The sequence below is a fragment of the Brassica napus genome, chromosome A5 (assembly GCF_020379485.1).
Source record: "Brassica napus cultivar Da-Ae chromosome A5, Da-Ae, whole genome shotgun sequence".
Classification (NCBI taxonomy): Eukaryota; Viridiplantae; Streptophyta; class Magnoliopsida; order Brassicales; family Brassicaceae; genus Brassica; species Brassica napus.
Window position 1 is genome coordinate 21,216,894 of NC_063438.1, and position 16,507 is coordinate 21,233,400.

Below are 16,507 nucleotides of genomic sequence, written 5' to 3' on the forward strand. Positions count from 1 at the left end.
TACCAACTATATCACATCATATGATATTAACTAAAGCAAGATGACTATTTATTATATATTATTTCCTTAAATAAAACTTACGGAATTACCTAATGTGATTATGATATACATATAGTAATTAATGATTTTAAATAATTTGCTAATAATTTATATGCTTTCTATCATTTTTGTTTAATTCTTTACTATTAAATAAATTACACAATTACATCAATCATATATTAAAAATTTAGATTTTTTGTATGTTGTATTTTGAATTTTTTAAAACGAGTATAAATTACTAAAACTGCTAAAAGTCTCACATAAACTTTTGTGATAAATGTTTAATTTTTTTTCTATAATAAGATACAATGATAATTAAATCATATAAATAAATAATTTTATTTTAATAGGTGTTTATGTTAATATATATACTTCATATTGTTTAAGTTTAATTATATATACTTCATATACGATTGATTGTTTTGATTTATTTATTCTAAAATAATTGCGAATAAACAAGAGCAGGCATTTGATTTGTATGTGCAAGCTAATTTATTATATAATAGTAACTGATTTTTTAGTTATTTAATATATAATTATTATTTCATAATATGCAGAAAAATATATAATAAGTATTTATTCTGCACAAAGCGCAGATCTTAACCTAAGTATGTATCTTTTCAATAATTTTGAATCTTAAACATTTTCTTAATCTTAGGCCAAAATAAAAGAAAGAAATAAGAATAAACTCAAAAATCAATATTTATATCGAGCAATAACCAAAACGACACAAAAATGAGAAAAATATCTAAGATAGATAGGATTGGCATGTGAACGTAAACTTCTCATGACAATAATTAACTTTTAAATTGCTAAATCATGATATAAAACCGAGCTGACATAGTTTCATTGTAACCAAATAGTAGGCATGAGATTCTTCGGCCTAAACGTTAGGTTTTTATGCGATAAATAATTTTTTGACCTACAATAATTTAAAAAATGGATCAGTTCATTAGTAAATAAATTATATAATTAACAAAAAAAAGTTTTGAAAAAATTGTTTAAGAGCCAAATATATTAATACGATCAATAATATAAATTTTTTTCATACGATATTTGTTATAGCTGTTTGTTAACTAATTTGTTTCGCCATAAACATTTTCGGTTTCCGTTTTGACTCTAATTTGCTTTTATTGATTTTTGATTTCAGTTTGGTTGTGGTTTTTGGTTTAGAAATATATGAAAATTTTTGGTTATATATGAAGTTGAGTTTTGGTTAAAGTGATTGAATATTTTGATATTTTGTGTGGTATGGATATTTTGATATTTTCGAATTTTTTGGTTCTGGTTACATTTTCGTTTTAAATCATTTCAAATAATTGAGGTAAAATAAAAATCCTCATACTGTAAATCACCAATATAATATTATGGGAGAAATATTTAGAAAATTCTTTTATTTACATATCTATTTATTTAAGGTATAAATAATATAGCAAAGAATAACAAATAAGTTGGGGTATCCTCTCCTTATTATCGAATATCTCTATCTTTTAAGATTAGTATTCGGAAAATTCAGTTACCATGTCAAACAGAATATATTCTCTGCGTGTTCATCGAGTTAATTTAGTTATATCGGAAAATCTTGTTTCTATATATTATCTTTTGAATTTATTGTATGTAGCAATTACTAAAATGGATGTTATAGAGAATAATCTTGGAATGTATTTGATTTGAATCCAAAAATTTATGAGTTTCTATTTATTATATTTTATATACCAAATTTGGTAAATATAAATATTTAAATATTATTGGTTGTTTAAAAGGTCAATAACATTGAAAATAATGATTTCGAAATATGCTAACCCTATACTATAATAGTATAATTAATATTATTGAAAGATAATATTTAATATATTTCAGCAATTTCATATAAGAACATTTTAAATAAGACATAAATATTATAATAACTCCAATATATTTAATATAATTTTTTGGACAACGGGTTTTTTATGGTGTTAATAGGGTTTGAATAGAGTTAAGGTTTGAATAGATTTTTAGGGTATATGCTTAGAACATAAACGAATATGTATGTGTTAGTAAACATACACGAAATGGGCTTAAAAAACGATGGATGTATTGTTTAAATTATTGGGCTGTTTTGTTTAGTTGGATAGAAACATGCTACTTTTCTATTTGTTGGGCATTCGATTTCGAAAACCATTTAAAACAATTGAAAAATGTAATGAATTTTTTTTGTAATTAATTGGAAAAGTCAGGGGCATAATTTTAAGAAGGATTCTGCTTTAATAGTATAGATTATATCTATTTAATTTATATTATCTATAAATCCAATGGATCATCTATTCTTTAAATCCAATTATTGATAGTCCAATAAATATTTCTAGTAGACCCAAAATTTAAATGATAATATTTGAGATTAAAAGTAACATGACTTTCTAGGAATAAGTTTATTAGGTTCATTTTTTTAAAAAATTACAAATAAATCAAGGTTATAATTTTTGTTTTAATATGAATAAGGTTGTGACTTTCTAGTTTATTAAATAATTTTCATATAAATTTAGCGGAGGTTTTATCCTAGTAACAGTGGAAAGGACGAAGCACACGTGTCTAAGACTCGAACTCTCTGGAGCGGATACGATATACGGGAAAGGCACTTGGCATCACTCTAATTTTGTTATTTCCTTCACTGATGGCTCACCCCTTGGGTTTGCAATGGTAAAAATCCTCTAACTTCACACCGCCATTGGCTTTCGAGGGTTTGACGGAAATGAAGCGACCGAGGAGGAGTGGCGGAGCGAGCGGCGCAGGAACCAACCGGTCTACAGTTTCTCTGATGTTCTTGAGAGATGTAAACAGGTCAGCTCCACATTTCTTGTTTCCTCTGATATTTTGCTAATTTCAATTTTATCTAAGTGAAACTCAAAAGCTAAGTAGCAGCAATCTTGCTGGAGTTAAGTTTCTTGATTGAAAAACACATTTCGAATGGTGTCATGTTTGACTGAGTAATGAAAAGGCTAAGGCTTTATACGATTCTATTTAGAGAATAGGGAATGCAAATTAAATGATGTTGTTTGATCTATATATGTTTCTTTGTCTTTTATTGGTCTCTCAATACTTAGTGTTTACCCAAAAAAAAAAAAAAGGTTCCTCTATGATTAAATACTCCACAGGAAGAAGTTGCGAGCAAGGCAAGATCTTTTGACAAGATGAAAAGTGAAGCCGAGAATTGCAGCTTAACGCGAGGTGATAAACTCTGCAATGAGAAAAAAATGGAGTTTGAGGGTGCAACTTATACAAAGGCATGTCCTTCATTGCTTAGACTAGAATGCTTGGTTGGCTTTTCTAGTCTGTGTGTTTAGCACTGATCTTAGTTGCTATTTAATGTCTGTGTACCTTCAAAGAAGGCAACAAGAAGAAGAAGCAGCAGAGCCCGTGGGCGGAAGAGAGCTGCACAAGAGATTCCCCTCCCCTGCCTTGAAAATTTAGGTAATAGATTCCACTCCAAGTTTTGTCAAGCTTATAATAATATCCAGGAGAAAAAAAACATCTTTTGGATGAAATTAAATTGCTCGAATTGTACTGTTCGTGACAAAGTAAATTTAATATGCAAGGCAGGCCGGCCCTTTTGATCACCATGACTTGATTTGTCATAAAATATTTATATGATACCTAAAAGTAATTAAACCCGAACCAAAATTATCGAAACTTTAAATGAGTTCTGGTTCTAAAATGAATCTTATAGAGAGTTATGAAACCATGAAAGTTCAACAATGGTTGAATTACTTGCCATGCACGGCTTCTTTCTAAAAAGACTATTAAAATAGATTTCTTAATTATATAACTGGTATTTATTAAACAGAGAGAGATTACGAAAAGAAAAAAAAAACAATCTGAAATTGTTTGACCACCAAAAGACTTGATTTGATCATTTGCACCCGTTTTGGGGAACAAGTAAACACCAAGAATTTAAGATATTGGAAAAAAAAAAAGAAAAAGAAATGGTGAGTCATTTGTTATATAATTGATATATATGTTGTTAAACTTTATATTAACAAGAGTGAAAAAATGAAAACTTTTAGTAGTAACTGTGGTTAAAAAGTATTAGTTAAAACAAAAACTGAAATATAAAAATAAATATAAAAACAATCCCTCTCCCGCTGGAGAGACGACGATATATTGTTGACAACTTCATTTCTTTTCTCTCTCTCTCAGATTTTGCAGAAGAAGAATGGCGGAAGAACAACTTTACCAGCAGATGTACCAGCTCGGAGATGTGCTCAACGAAGCCACTGATAGCTGTAAGCTCTTATCATCTTCTTCATATGATTCTCGCTCGATCGTTTATGTATACTAGTGTCTCTCCTTCGTTTAGATTTTTCTGATCGTAATCTCTGTTTCTGACTGTGACTATCGCTTAAGCTCCTTGATCCATCGATCTGTTTGATTAGCATGATGATGATTCCGATGGAAACTGTTATCGTGTGTTCATCATCATATATTAGCTTCGCTGCTTGTTGTAACTTGTAATTTTAGAGATCGTTTCATCGTTTGAGTTGAAAGATAGAGAGATTCTCTTCTTCGCATACTGTAATGTATGCTGTTTAATCGTGAAGCTACATTCTCTTTAGCATGCTCTGTGTTGTTGTTATACTGCTTCGATTCTGTTTCTGACTGTGACTATATATCGCTCAAGCTCAATCGATTCCTCGAGATCGTATGATCCATAGTTCGTTTGCTTAGCATAACTCCGCGATGGAATCGTTAACTGTTATCGATCGTTTACGTTGTTGTTGTTCATCGAGATCTGTAATCGTGTTTGTTGTTAGATGATTCTCTTTCGCATGCTCTATGTTTTTAACTTGTTATATTAATGCTTTGATTCTCAAGTTGATTATCTGCGCGTTGCTAGCCATGAATCCGATGAAAAACACGTATACCGTAAGCATCGCTTGTTGTTGTTGTGATGAGTTATCATCATCTTGTGATCTATAGATAGTTTTGGTATCAATCAAGGCATTCTTTGGGATGTGCTTGGTTGATGTTGTTGCATATTTGAGGTAGAGCTTTTTTTGGTTAGATTTCTCCAGTTTAGGATCTGATGGAGTGGATGGCTTAGCTTCAGCCACACTGAACATCATAGTTGAAGAAGCATACCGCATTAGGGTAAGACGAACACAACTTGTTCTCTTTTTTTTTTTTTTTAATTAATTAATTGTTTCCTTTCATTAATTGCATGTCAATATATCATCAACCTTTACTCTCTTTTGTAGGATTTGAGAACCGCTGAAAAGAACCTCCAGACTACTGCCTCCAACATTGGGAAAAAGGATCAAATGCACAGTTTGAATAAAAACAAGAAGGTCTGTCTATATTCATTATTTTTCTGGTTATCTTTTCTTCCATTTCATCTTATATTGGTATCTGTCTTATAGAGAATTCAGGAGCTGACTACCGCTCTCGCCTTGCGTCCAGACACTGCTGCCAACGCTGGTCAGATCGCGCACTGGACGAGGGAGAAAGAGGCTTGTGAAACACGTGTAGCTAACATGGAGCAGAACAACTGACCAACCCCCACGTATGCATTTCTAAAAAGACTATACGATGCATCTCTAGACTTTTAAGAAAATTTCCTTCTATGCAAAATGTTGACAATGTTTTAGCTTTGTGATCGTACGGTTCCAACAAGGTATTTGCATTGTGGGTTGTGGCTTGGAACCATTCCCACTTGTGAATCCATTTACAAGGATTTAGACATGAACCATAAACTGGTTTGACTTTAAAGATATTTGTAGATAGATGGAACGAAAAATTTGACAAGTCCTAGAAAAAACTCAAAAACAAAACAACATAGAAGGAAAGAGAAACTCAAAAACAAAACAACATAGTGTGACAATCACAAGTCACGTACTTGGTGATTTCCTTTTGCGTGTATAATCTTGTTGGGTTTGAGTTAAACTTGGAGCATAATTCAGAAGAACTGAGCTAGACTCAAAATTATCATGCGTGATGCTTTCCCTTTTGCCTCTTCCAAGCCGATTCACTTGTATGTCTTTATTTTCTTGCACAGTGGATAAGACGTTGTCGGAGTTCAAACACCTTACAACCTTGCTCTGCTTGTCTGCCAGGAAACTCATCCCTTTAGAAAACTGACTACTACTTATCTCATATTGAAAGGTCAAATCTAGGACTAGGAGCTGACTCCATGATCCGGTACTAGTTGTCACACACACTTGTAACTCCTTATTCGTTAAAGATAAGAGACAAAGTTGCTCTTCTCTAACCACAGATAAAGCCAATATACTATACGGAAACGGACGAGGAAGAGATAGACTTTGAAACATCTCTGCTGAAAAATCAAAACTAAGTAAGAAATTGTTATGTGGACTCCATGCTTGAGTAGCAATCCAAAAGTATTTCCCTTCACTGATATGCCACGACGATATAGTGCTAAAAACCAATCAGTAGCAACCCCAAGAATTCTCCAAGTGTTAGAGGTGAAGTCATAAATCTCGTACTCATTATTAGGTGGTACATCTTTATGACGATCCACCCTCAAGATTTTATATTGCTTGCTGCATGATTTGCTGTCGTAAGTGTAACCGAGAGCATAGTAGTCTGATTCTCTGTAGATGACTCTAGGTTTAATCCACGTGGTTTCCCCTGAACATGGATTCCAAACCACGAGTCTCTTGTCCTTTGTGGTGCATAGCAACAAGCCGTTGCAGTGAAAGACATTAAGTACACCAACTTGTGAAGAATTAGAAAGGGGATCTTTAAGGTAGAATGGATTATCTGCAACCTTAACATATGGAGCACCGAGACTGATCCTTACTTGGAAAACATTAGAATCAATCAACATGATGTTCAGAGACTCATCCTCCCTCTTTGGTGCTTTGGCAGCGTGCATCTTAGCAAAGCTAGTGGATTTCAATATAGCGCTCCATTGTTTTGATGTTGATCGAAATCTTGCCAGAGTCATAGCTGGAATCCTAGAGAGTATATTCTCTACCAAATCCGTTGGAAGGTTTCTCCACTCCATAGCTACTGTGTGATTCAATCAAAATCTTTAATACGCGAGCCAGGGATGGGGGGTGAGAGAAAGAGTATTTATTAACCTACAACCGAGAAGGACCTAAATTCCCAATATGAATAGGTTTCCTATGTGTTACGGAAAAAAAAAAAAAAATAGGTTTCCTATTTTTAAAGATAATTTAACTCAAAAAGAAAATTTAACATATTTGCAAACATATCTAAAACTTGGTGGTGCCGTTAAAAGAAATTTTTTAAATTTATTATACGATGTTGCAAATAAAATAAATCTGTAATATGAAAGAGAGAGACACCTAAATTCTCAATTAAAGTTTCTATAGATAATTTGACATAAAATAAATTTTAACATATTTGCAAAAGTATTTAATAATACGATACTGCAAAAGTTCCTAAACCTTTTTTGAGCTTTTAGCAACGGGTGAAAAAATGTCAAATATATATATTTCAAAATAGAACTTTGTCAAAACGTTACTTTCACCGTAGCTGTCCAAGTGTGAAAAGCTTGATGACGGTATATCCCAACCTTCTAAGTACAAGAGCTCAAATTTCTCCACTCACTTCAGAATCAAGAAATATATAATAATTCTATAAGCAGTATTGCATAGGAGCCGATTTAGAGTAAGCATAAACTGTAAAAGACACAAACACTTTTGACCTAGTTCACGGCCTCTAACCGTTACTTCTGGGGAGGGAACTCTTGTTCCTCAAGCTTCACTATAAACTGAGAAAAGTACAAGCTTTGAGAATGTATCTCTTAGGGCAGCCCCATCGGTAAGATATCCATTTACAGGTTCTAGATCATAAATTTATCATTTTTTCGTTGCATATGTAAGAAATATATAACTTTTAATTCAAAATAGAAATTAAGACCACTAGAAAAGAAACACATGATGAATTAATGTTTATGACCGGTGTTAAAAAGGGCTTGTTTAGGACCTCTCTTTCTCTCTTTCCTCTTCTTTTTATTTTTTAATATTAATTTTTTTTTTTGGATACTAGGTCAGAACCCTGCAATGGACATGGTCTTACATTTTTTTGATACAAGAGATTACTGTTAGGGTATTAATGCTTAGGGTAAGATTCTATTTATACTAAGCATCTCTGTCATAATCTTTGTGCACTTCACGTTTAATGACAAAACGTGATGGGTTTCATATGTGTATAAACCCAATCTCCATTTTCCTTGCAGGCCCATTGACCAAGGTCCAGCTTGCTTGTACGTGATTTGAGTCAACATTCACACTATGTATATGAATCATAAGATTCCTGCAGATAGAATCATGATGCAATCATGCAAAACGACGGGTCTCTGATATTCATAACTACAATGATAAACTCTCCAAGGTGGTTAAGCTGTTAGGGGTATTCTCGAAGGATTGAACAGAAGCAAGCAGTTATAGAGACTGCAATGCTCAACGAGTACCAGGAGCGAAGCTAGGTTGATGACTAAGGGTGCACGTGCACCCACTCTATTTAAAATATTTAACATTTTACTTTGGACAAGTAGGAGGTAAGTGATTAATTTGGTAATGATGCACCCATAGTTTTCAACGTACCTGAGTTCTATTCCCCCTACACTACTTTATTTGTTATTTTGCACCCAGTCATAATAAATCCTAGCTTCGCTCCTGTCAACGACAAGGGTGTTAAGGGACCATTATATATTTTTACTGATTGTGTTAATAGCTTCACTATTGATGTATATTCACAGATGGATTGACATAGCGTATAAAATTTGACCCTGCATCAAACTGAGATTGTGTAATGAAGGTCAGGACAAAAGATCTTCATATACAAAAGGTTTGTTCTTTTGTGGGTTTTCCAACTGTGGTTTGGGTTAATGCTAACTAAGGTTTAATGTTCTGCAGATGGAAAAAGAAACCTCAAAGTTGGGGAAAGCTGAAAAGAGGTGGATCCTGCTAAATTCCTGCTTGAAGATATCATGAGAATGGGTTAACATGATGAGGCGTCAAAGGTATTTCTGGCTCCTCTCACAATATCACTTCATGAAAAAAAAATAGTTCAATTTTTTATAAAGCTTTCCCAATTATCACGGTTCTATGACATCTCTGTTAAATGGGTTCTTTTGTTTTTACTTTATTGAACTACATATCTCGGCAAATATAAAGATAAATGGGATGATCGTTCCATATCAAAGACATCAGTCATGGTCATTTAGACAGAAGAAGTTTCATATCTGATAGAATGTCCACACCAAAGTTTCATATCTGATAGCAGGAGCTTGTGTTTGATCTCACTCTGACAATGATGATCCTGTTGAAGAGCTGACTAGGCGCTCAGCTCAGAAAAATATTGCAGAGAAATTTAATGCATGATGTTAAGGAATAAGCTACCATATGTAATAACAACAACCCCTGCGAGCTAGCATAACGTGACTCAGGTTCAATGCATGATGTTATTTTCAAAGCTGTATTTGAGATATTTGGTCATTTGATGTGACCATTAAAAGAAAAACTGATTATTATTTGGGACTCTTATTATTTTAGTGACCATTGATGGTTACTTGGTTAGGGTCTTCTCTTCCATGAATATATATATACTTTAATTCGTCTTTCCTAGTTTTATTCTTTATTATCTTCGCATGTTTTCTAACCGTTTCATAGAGATAAGGTATAAACCGTATTATTATATACGTCTGGATAAAGACAAGAAAACTCTCATGCACTAAATGCATGCAGCATCTCGTTGTATCACAATTTTATTATCCCATGTGAACACAGACGAAGAAGAAAAAATGATAAGATATTCTTTTTTGTTGCGTGTGTAAATGTATTATTATATAGATTGTAAATGTGGTTGTTGACAAAACGCCAATGTGATATTGTGATAACAAATCGTAGCTGACTAATCAAATGTTAAAAAAGTCAAATAAGGACAAGCAAGTGGCAAATCTCGAAAATATCTCAACCTCAAAGCCCTGTTTCCCACGTTATGTTCCATAAATACCAAAACAAGTCTCGAGGGTAAAGAACTCCAAGTAGCAGCGTAACGTTTGTTTTCTACAGTAAAAAAAAAAAACGCAGGAATATGTCTTGAGGAGCTGCAACTATAAAATCTCCAATCTTAGTGAAACAGAAAGAATCGAGAAGAGGAAGTAGTGATGATGGGATTACACTTGGAGAGCTTGGTGGAGACGATAAAGTCAAAGGTGAACTTGCTAAAGAAGAAGAAAAAGAAATCATACATAAAAATGGATAAAAGCAGCAGCGTCAGGGTCGAGATCCGTCGTAAGAAGACCAGAGATCTCATCAATAAGACTTTGAAGGTTGCTGATCGTCCTGGCCAACGAGCTCTTTGATGATAACAACCTTTTTTTTCCTTCTCAGTTTTTCTTTTTGCATACCGTTTCTGTTTCTTCGTTCTGTGATTCAGGGAGATTTGTATTCAGGATATCAAGTATATATATACATATAGTTTCTGGAAACAAATAGAAGAAAAATAATATAGAAACGTATAAGATGAGATTCATTCATGATTGATAGAATAAAAACAAATAGTGAAGAAGTGATTTGGTTGGTGTAGATTCTTGAGTCAGTCTTACTTGTTGAATCCAAGAATAATCCGGTTTACAGTGTTTAATACCGGCTTTGCTGGAAAATAGAAGAGAGTTTTCATTATATAAACTCAAGACATTATCTTCTACACTTGCAAAAAACTAAGACATTAACAAGTTTAGACGCAAATCCACACCAAGAAACATAAACATATAAAGCTTTAAGAAGAAGACAACAAAGCTTCGACCTTTGCAATCTGCTCTTCCTCGTTGGCTCTAGCAGGACTCTTGTTCGCCTCCTCGTACAAGTCATGGTCCCATTTCTTCTCAGCCTTTGCCCAGCCTCCATTAAACCCACTTCGTCCGTTTCTGTTGAATCCCTCTCTATCGGTTCGGTAACTCTGTCTGCTTCCATCATCTCTGTTCCACACCCTGTCTCTTCCCGCTGCTGGTCTCTCATTGTTGCTCCTCCAGTTTCTCTCGTTCTGTCTGCGACTGTTTAGGTTTGCGTCTTTTGCCTCCTCAGTTCTTGTTCTGTCTGTGTCGTTCCTAGACTCCTCTGGAATCTTATTCTCCCTGAAGGCAGGGCGTTTCCTGGAGAGTGCTCCTCCTTTGGTGTCGTCACTCTCATGGAACCTGTCGTGTCGCCAGGTGCTTTTGTCTTGGTCTCTACGATCATCTCCAGCTCTTCGATTGCTCTGATCTCTCGAACCTCTCCACGACCCTCTCTCTTCAAACAGAGAAAGAAGGTAAAATGCTCATAAGACTTGCCAACTCTATAGCTAAAGACAAATATGCACATACATCTGAATGGAGAATAGGAACAAAAAGAGTTATTCTGAGGAAAATTACCAGAAGTTGGTCTTCTGTCATCTCTCCCATTAGTACGACGATCATCATGCTGTTATAAGACACGAACAGGCAAGCCAAAGATAACATTTATCTGAGCATTTGAAGGCAAATTCATATCAAAAGTTTTAGCCTTTTCAATTGGCAACAATGCGGACTCACAAAGATTCCATATACTTGATTAATAGTAATTACTATCAAATGGAAGACGATAAATAGAGCTTCTGAAACCTGATGGTATGGTCTAGAACGAAGCTCTTCAGACAGATGGGGAGCTTGTTTGGTCGTGTCAGAGAGCTTCTTTTCACCGTCTTTTCTCAAACCATGAGTATCAGGCTCCAGTGGAGCAGCATCTCTCATAGACTGGCGTGGTTTCTTATCTGTCTCAGTACCACCATCTCTAACATCCAAATCCTTCTTACTCAGAAGAACACCTTCTTCTTCTTCTTCAGGTTTCCCATCTCTCCTGGACCTCTTAGGGCTAAAGAACAAAACATAAACGATCGTTTGTGAAACTAGTAATAATAATAATATTGCTAGAAGAAGAAGGGAAAGGGATTATAAGCTCTAGTAAGAATGATTAAGTTTCTCAAAAAAATGTGACCAAACTCAACTATTTGAGTTTAGAAAAAGAAAAGAGTGGAACTTTTAGTTTCTCTTGTTCATAGTCTGCAATTTTAGTCAATTTTGAAGCGTAATACAAAACCATCACTCCCAACATTAAACAACACGAGATTTGTACTTCAAAGCTAAACAATAACCATACCCACAAAACGAGGGAGATAAAGAGTAGAAGAGTGAAGAGGCAGACCTGGATTCGCGATCGAATCTAGAACGATCTCGTTTGGAGTCTGAATCTCTGCTCTCTCGCCTTGATGACATGTTTCTCTTCTCAACAAACTCAAAATCAAAAGAGGGACCGAGATTGTTTTAGGGCTTATACTCTCCATCTCCTCAATCTTTCATTTTACCCCCTTGTTTTTCTTCAAACATCAAAAAAGCCCCTTTAAGTTACCAAGTTTCCTGAAACCCCCAGTAGTTTCCAATTCTAAATTCACTAGGGTGGGGACTGGGGATTATTGGACTTGGTGTTTGAGAGATTTTTGAGAATTTAAGATTTCGTGGAATTTAGGTGAAAGTTGTTAAATTTTAGAGATTTTGATTGATTAATACCATGAGATGACATTCAAAGTTCAAAAGTAGTTCCATTTTTTTTTGTCAACTGTGATATCATTAATCAAGGTCTATTGGCCATTATAACTGGTAACAGGTTTTACAATATTTTAAGCCCAAACTTTAAGGCCCATATAATTACATGAACAAGAGAAAGATTAGAGAAAGCGATAAGATTAGTCATCCCATCCATCGGCATCTTCAGCTTCACGAGACACGTGATGTACACGTGTTCATCATGCATGAGACCCCTACTAAAGTCACCGTGAATCGTCACCGACAGAAATCTGATGTCGCTTCTTCAATCTCCTCCGCTACTGCCGAGCCTCTTCCTATGACCTGTACCCGCTACCATAGCCTCCTCCGCATCTCGCCGTCACTAACACTTGAAACCCTAACTTCTCCAGATGTTAACGCACATATTCAATAATCCAAAAGAAGATCCTTTATTGGACCGCTCTATCAGAGCGCCAATCTCTACTGAATCTCTTTTGAACCGACAATAACCTCATCATGTGACAGGACAAAGTCACAATGAGTCAAACCGATTCTAACCCGGTTTATATTTTCCTATTGGTTTTATTTATATTTCTTAAGATGGATAATTATCAACTTGTTAGGATAATCATCTAAAGTGTTTTATGTTTAGGATTTCTATGTTCTATATATGGCTTTGCCTCTACGACTTTTAATAATAAGAATCAAGTTTTACAATTATCCCTTCCTCTTATTACTTTCTGTGCAAGCAACGCAACTATCACCAAACGATCTCAGATTCTCTGAGTTGATCCTTCCTCCTACGTGATCATCTCTTAGATCTGTGCATCCCCTTCCTTCTAACCTGCAAGTAAGGTTACTAGTTTGGGACTTACACTCGGATATCCTATCTCACATCATCATCCATTCCTCTCAAAAGCTTAACCCATACGCCTTTACGGCTAAAACTTAATTGGGTAAGACTGATTTCGAAGAAGAAAAGGAATCAGATCATATCTTTAAAAGAAGAGAACCAAACATTAGCAAATCAGGGTTTGATTAAGCTCGCGAAAGAGAACAGATATGAAAACCCGATTACAAAATCGGGATCTTTATTATTTCAACACAAAACCGAAATAAAAACTAGAGAAACTTGATGAACAACTCGGATTTGGTTGAAAGAACACTTCAAAATTCGTCAAACAAAAAAGTAATCGGGTTAAAATCGCCATAGCGAAACTTTATTTTACACCAAAAAAGATAATCATCCTCCCTCTGAAAGATTTGATTCAGGTAAGAGGGACGGGATGAAGAAACGTAGTTCCATTTACGTTTACATTTTAGCTATTTCACAACCAAGGATTCATTTATACACTACCCCAAAATTAAACTTACATGCATTTTCAAAATCTTGCAAAGAAGAAAATCATGTAGTGTAATTTCCAATTTGCTCTGTTTTATAATTTAACTATGCAAATATAGTAAGGGACATTATTCTCAGTAATAGAAAATTAAAAACCCCCCCCCCCACCCATAAAATCTCGTTAGTGTACAAATATTTTGGTAAGAGACATCATTCTTCCCAATATGCTTGCTTGGTTGGAGTCATTCAAGCAAGCGTTTCTGCTTCCACCACCCGATGGCACCAACATAGAGGAATATACTCCCGATAAAACCTCCAATCACAGTCCACGCAAATCTCGTGGGACCAGCTTTCTCATCCTTGAACAGCTCTATGGTAATGTTCATCCCGAACACTCCAGCTACAGCGATAAATGCACTCATCACCAGAGTAGCTGTCGTTAGCATCACACCCATTTGCAGCAGATGATTCTGTTTGTCATCTAGCATTATGTTGATGTAGTCCTCTGTATCATCCACGTACTCCCTTAGCTATTTTTTTTCCCCCATTCAAACAACACAACCGCACAATTATCACCTGACAAGAGTATGTCTATAAGTACTAAAGCAACTGTGTTTTACTTACTGTTGATAGTTTGTTCAGTGTACCATCGATCTGCACGAAATATGCTTCCAGAAGCATCTCAAGCTCTTCCACATCGAACTTGTTGGTCATGGCACTCCTGGTTGAGCTAGTATGAGTCCCACGGCTGTTTCTGCTTAGTGCGCTATGAGTACTCATAAGAAGATCGTGGGCGTCCTCATTTGCTCGAAGGTAGCTTTCATCTCTGTTAGACTCCGAAGCAGATTCCGCAGGAAGCCTGGCAGGTTATGGTAACAAGGAAGATGTTAAACTTACATCAGAACAAATCAAAGGTAGTAAGTTTAGAAAGTCTGGTGCATGCCTGTCATCCTCATCTCCCTCAGGAAGATCAACCTCGACTGTATCGCTCTCATTCATAGAGGAAGCTGATGAATTCTCAAGTTTCTGAGCTAACTTCTCTGTAAGATACATCTCAGCCATATCTTCATCATCATCTAGCAGATGTTCTAGTTCGTCCCTAACCTAAGATCAAGTGAAGAGAAGGAAGGGTTTATTTATATTTGAATTGTATTAATCATAAGATCAAAGGAGTACGAAAAGTCTGAATTATAACACCTTCTGAACACGTCCAGTTATGGCAACAAGCCTGCTCTTAATCTGTCGAACACGCTCCAAGTTAAGGGTACTGATCTTCGAAGTAAGCTTATCCAAGGCTGGATGAGCCTCCAACTCCAATCTTACGGCCTACAATTAGAGAAGAATCAATGCAAATACCACACAGTATAAGGTGTACTAGAGCCGTAACCATAAGAGCATATATATACCTCACTTTCCAAACTGCTGGATGCAGCTTCAAGACAAGCTTCCAGAGCAACAAACTCAAAAGGAAGAACCTTGGATCCATCTTGATTCTCAAGGCTTTGCTTCGCATCCTTCTTGGCTTCATCCCCAAATAATAACGGCGTCCCATCCCCTCCTCCTTGCGCTTGATCCATCTCTCCCTCATAGTTCTCTTCCTCCTTCACAAAACGCAATACAAAGAAACCAGAGAATAGTTACTATCTATAACTTAACAATCATCATCATCTTCAATATAACATCACCATTGCATTTGCATACTACAGCTTAACAACTTCTTGAACATACTACAGCACAACGCATACAATACAATCATTAGGCATAAGTTACCAAACCCTAATTTCTACAACTACCTTAGGCTTAGTAGCACGATAGTGACAGAGAATCCTCCTCTGCAACTCATCGATAAACGGCGCCACAGAAGGATCCTTCGAATTAAGCAGCAAAACCTCCTGAGCCGTGATGATCGCCTTGATATGCTCCAGATTGATCACAATCGCCCTCTCTCTACCCAGCACAGTCGACGGATACGAGAGGAGCGGATCGAGGATCCGAAGATCTCGCGCCGGTAGCCCCGTTCGCCGCATGATGGCGTGTTTTCCGACTTCCGTCGTCTGCGCCTGGCCTCTCGAGCAGAGCACCAGCCATGTCCTCACGCCCACGCCTTTCTTCCGGGCGCCGGCGGGGTACGTCGGCGTCGGTTGGCCGGTGATCGGCGTGGATGGGTTCGTTTCGAAATCTTCCGGCCTAGGGCCTCCTCTCATGGCGGCGTTACGATGATTGTGATGATCACTGTGAAGTTCCGATGGCGATGATTCTGAAATTGGGAATTAATTAATAATCGGCTCGTCAGCCAAACCGGTTAGAATCGGTTGAAGAAACCGGTTTTGTAGTTTTCCCCCAACATAAAACCGGTTGTAGCGTTTCCACAAAACCGAACCGCGGTGAAGAGTTTGTTTTTTTTGCTTTTCACAGTTTACGGTGAGACGACTTTTAACTGGCGAGTTGAAAATTTTACTGAGAAAGCGACCCTGAATTTTTTTTTTTTGAAATTTGTAGTAATATCCGTTCAGCTAAACCTCACCCAATAAACCCCTTCATTTTGCAGGGCTTTCATGGCTTAAATTGTGGTTTTTATAATT

The 16,507-nt window shown here is 35.9% G+C and overlaps 4 protein-coding genes and 1 pseudogene across 5 annotated transcripts; 2 read left to right on the forward strand and 3 right to left on the reverse strand.

The window, feature by feature from the left end:
* Positions 1 to 2,596: 2,596 nt before the first annotated feature.
* LOC106410780 lies at positions 2,597 to 5,765 on the forward strand. Its single transcript, XM_048779426.1, has 6 exons — positions 2,597 to 2,856; positions 3,171 to 3,486; positions 4,213 to 4,298; positions 5,078 to 5,163; positions 5,271 to 5,360; positions 5,433 to 5,765. The coding sequence occupies exons 3-6, from the start codon at positions 4,229 to 4,231 to the stop codon at positions 5,562 to 5,564; spliced, it is 378 nt and encodes a 125-aa protein (XP_048635383.1). The 5' UTR covers positions 2,597 to 2,856; positions 3,171 to 3,486; positions 4,213 to 4,228; the 3' UTR covers positions 5,565 to 5,765.
* Positions 5,766 to 5,809: 44 nt separating this feature from the next.
* Positions 5,810 to 7,149, reverse strand: LOC106409827 (annotated as a pseudogene).
* A 2,886-nt stretch (positions 7,150 to 10,035) lies between these two features.
* BNACNNG33890D lies at positions 10,036 to 10,499 on the forward strand. Its single transcript, XM_013852351.3, has one exon. The coding sequence runs from the start codon at positions 10,172 to 10,174 to the stop codon at positions 10,367 to 10,369; it is 198 nt and encodes a 65-aa protein (XP_013707805.1). The 5' UTR covers positions 10,036 to 10,171; the 3' UTR covers positions 10,370 to 10,499.
* A 168-nt stretch (positions 10,500 to 10,667) lies between these two features.
* On the reverse strand, positions 10,668 to 12,537 carry LOC125608866 (U1 small nuclear ribonucleoprotein 70 kDa-like). The gene is made up of 4 exons (XM_048779427.1): positions 12,225 to 12,537; positions 11,645 to 11,894; positions 11,417 to 11,465; positions 10,668 to 11,294 (listed from the first exon to the last, which is right to left on the reverse strand). Exons 1-4 carry the CDS (start codon positions 12,293 to 12,295, stop codon positions 10,786 to 10,788), a joined length of 879 nt encoding a protein of 292 aa, XP_048635384.1. The 5' UTR covers positions 12,296 to 12,537; the 3' UTR covers positions 10,668 to 10,785.
* A 1,384-nt stretch (positions 12,538 to 13,921) lies between these two features.
* On the reverse strand, positions 13,922 to 16,196 carry LOC125608867 (magnesium transporter MRS2-3-like). Of its 2 annotated transcripts, none has more exons than XM_048779428.1 (6): positions 15,716 to 16,196; positions 15,332 to 15,526; positions 15,123 to 15,251; positions 14,869 to 15,029; positions 14,550 to 14,784; positions 13,922 to 14,455 (listed from the first exon to the last, which is right to left on the reverse strand). In XM_048779428.1, the coding sequence occupies exons 1-6, from the start codon at positions 16,127 to 16,129 to the stop codon at positions 14,168 to 14,170; spliced, it is 1,422 nt and encodes a 473-aa protein (XP_048635385.1). In that variant the 5' UTR covers positions 16,130 to 16,196; the 3' UTR covers positions 13,922 to 14,167. The 2 variants fall into 2 exon arrangements, with proteins under 2 accessions (XP_048635385.1, XP_048635386.1); XM_048779429.1 differs by having other exon boundaries at positions 15,719 to 16,192.
* Between the last annotated feature and the right edge of the window lie 311 nt (positions 16,197 to 16,507).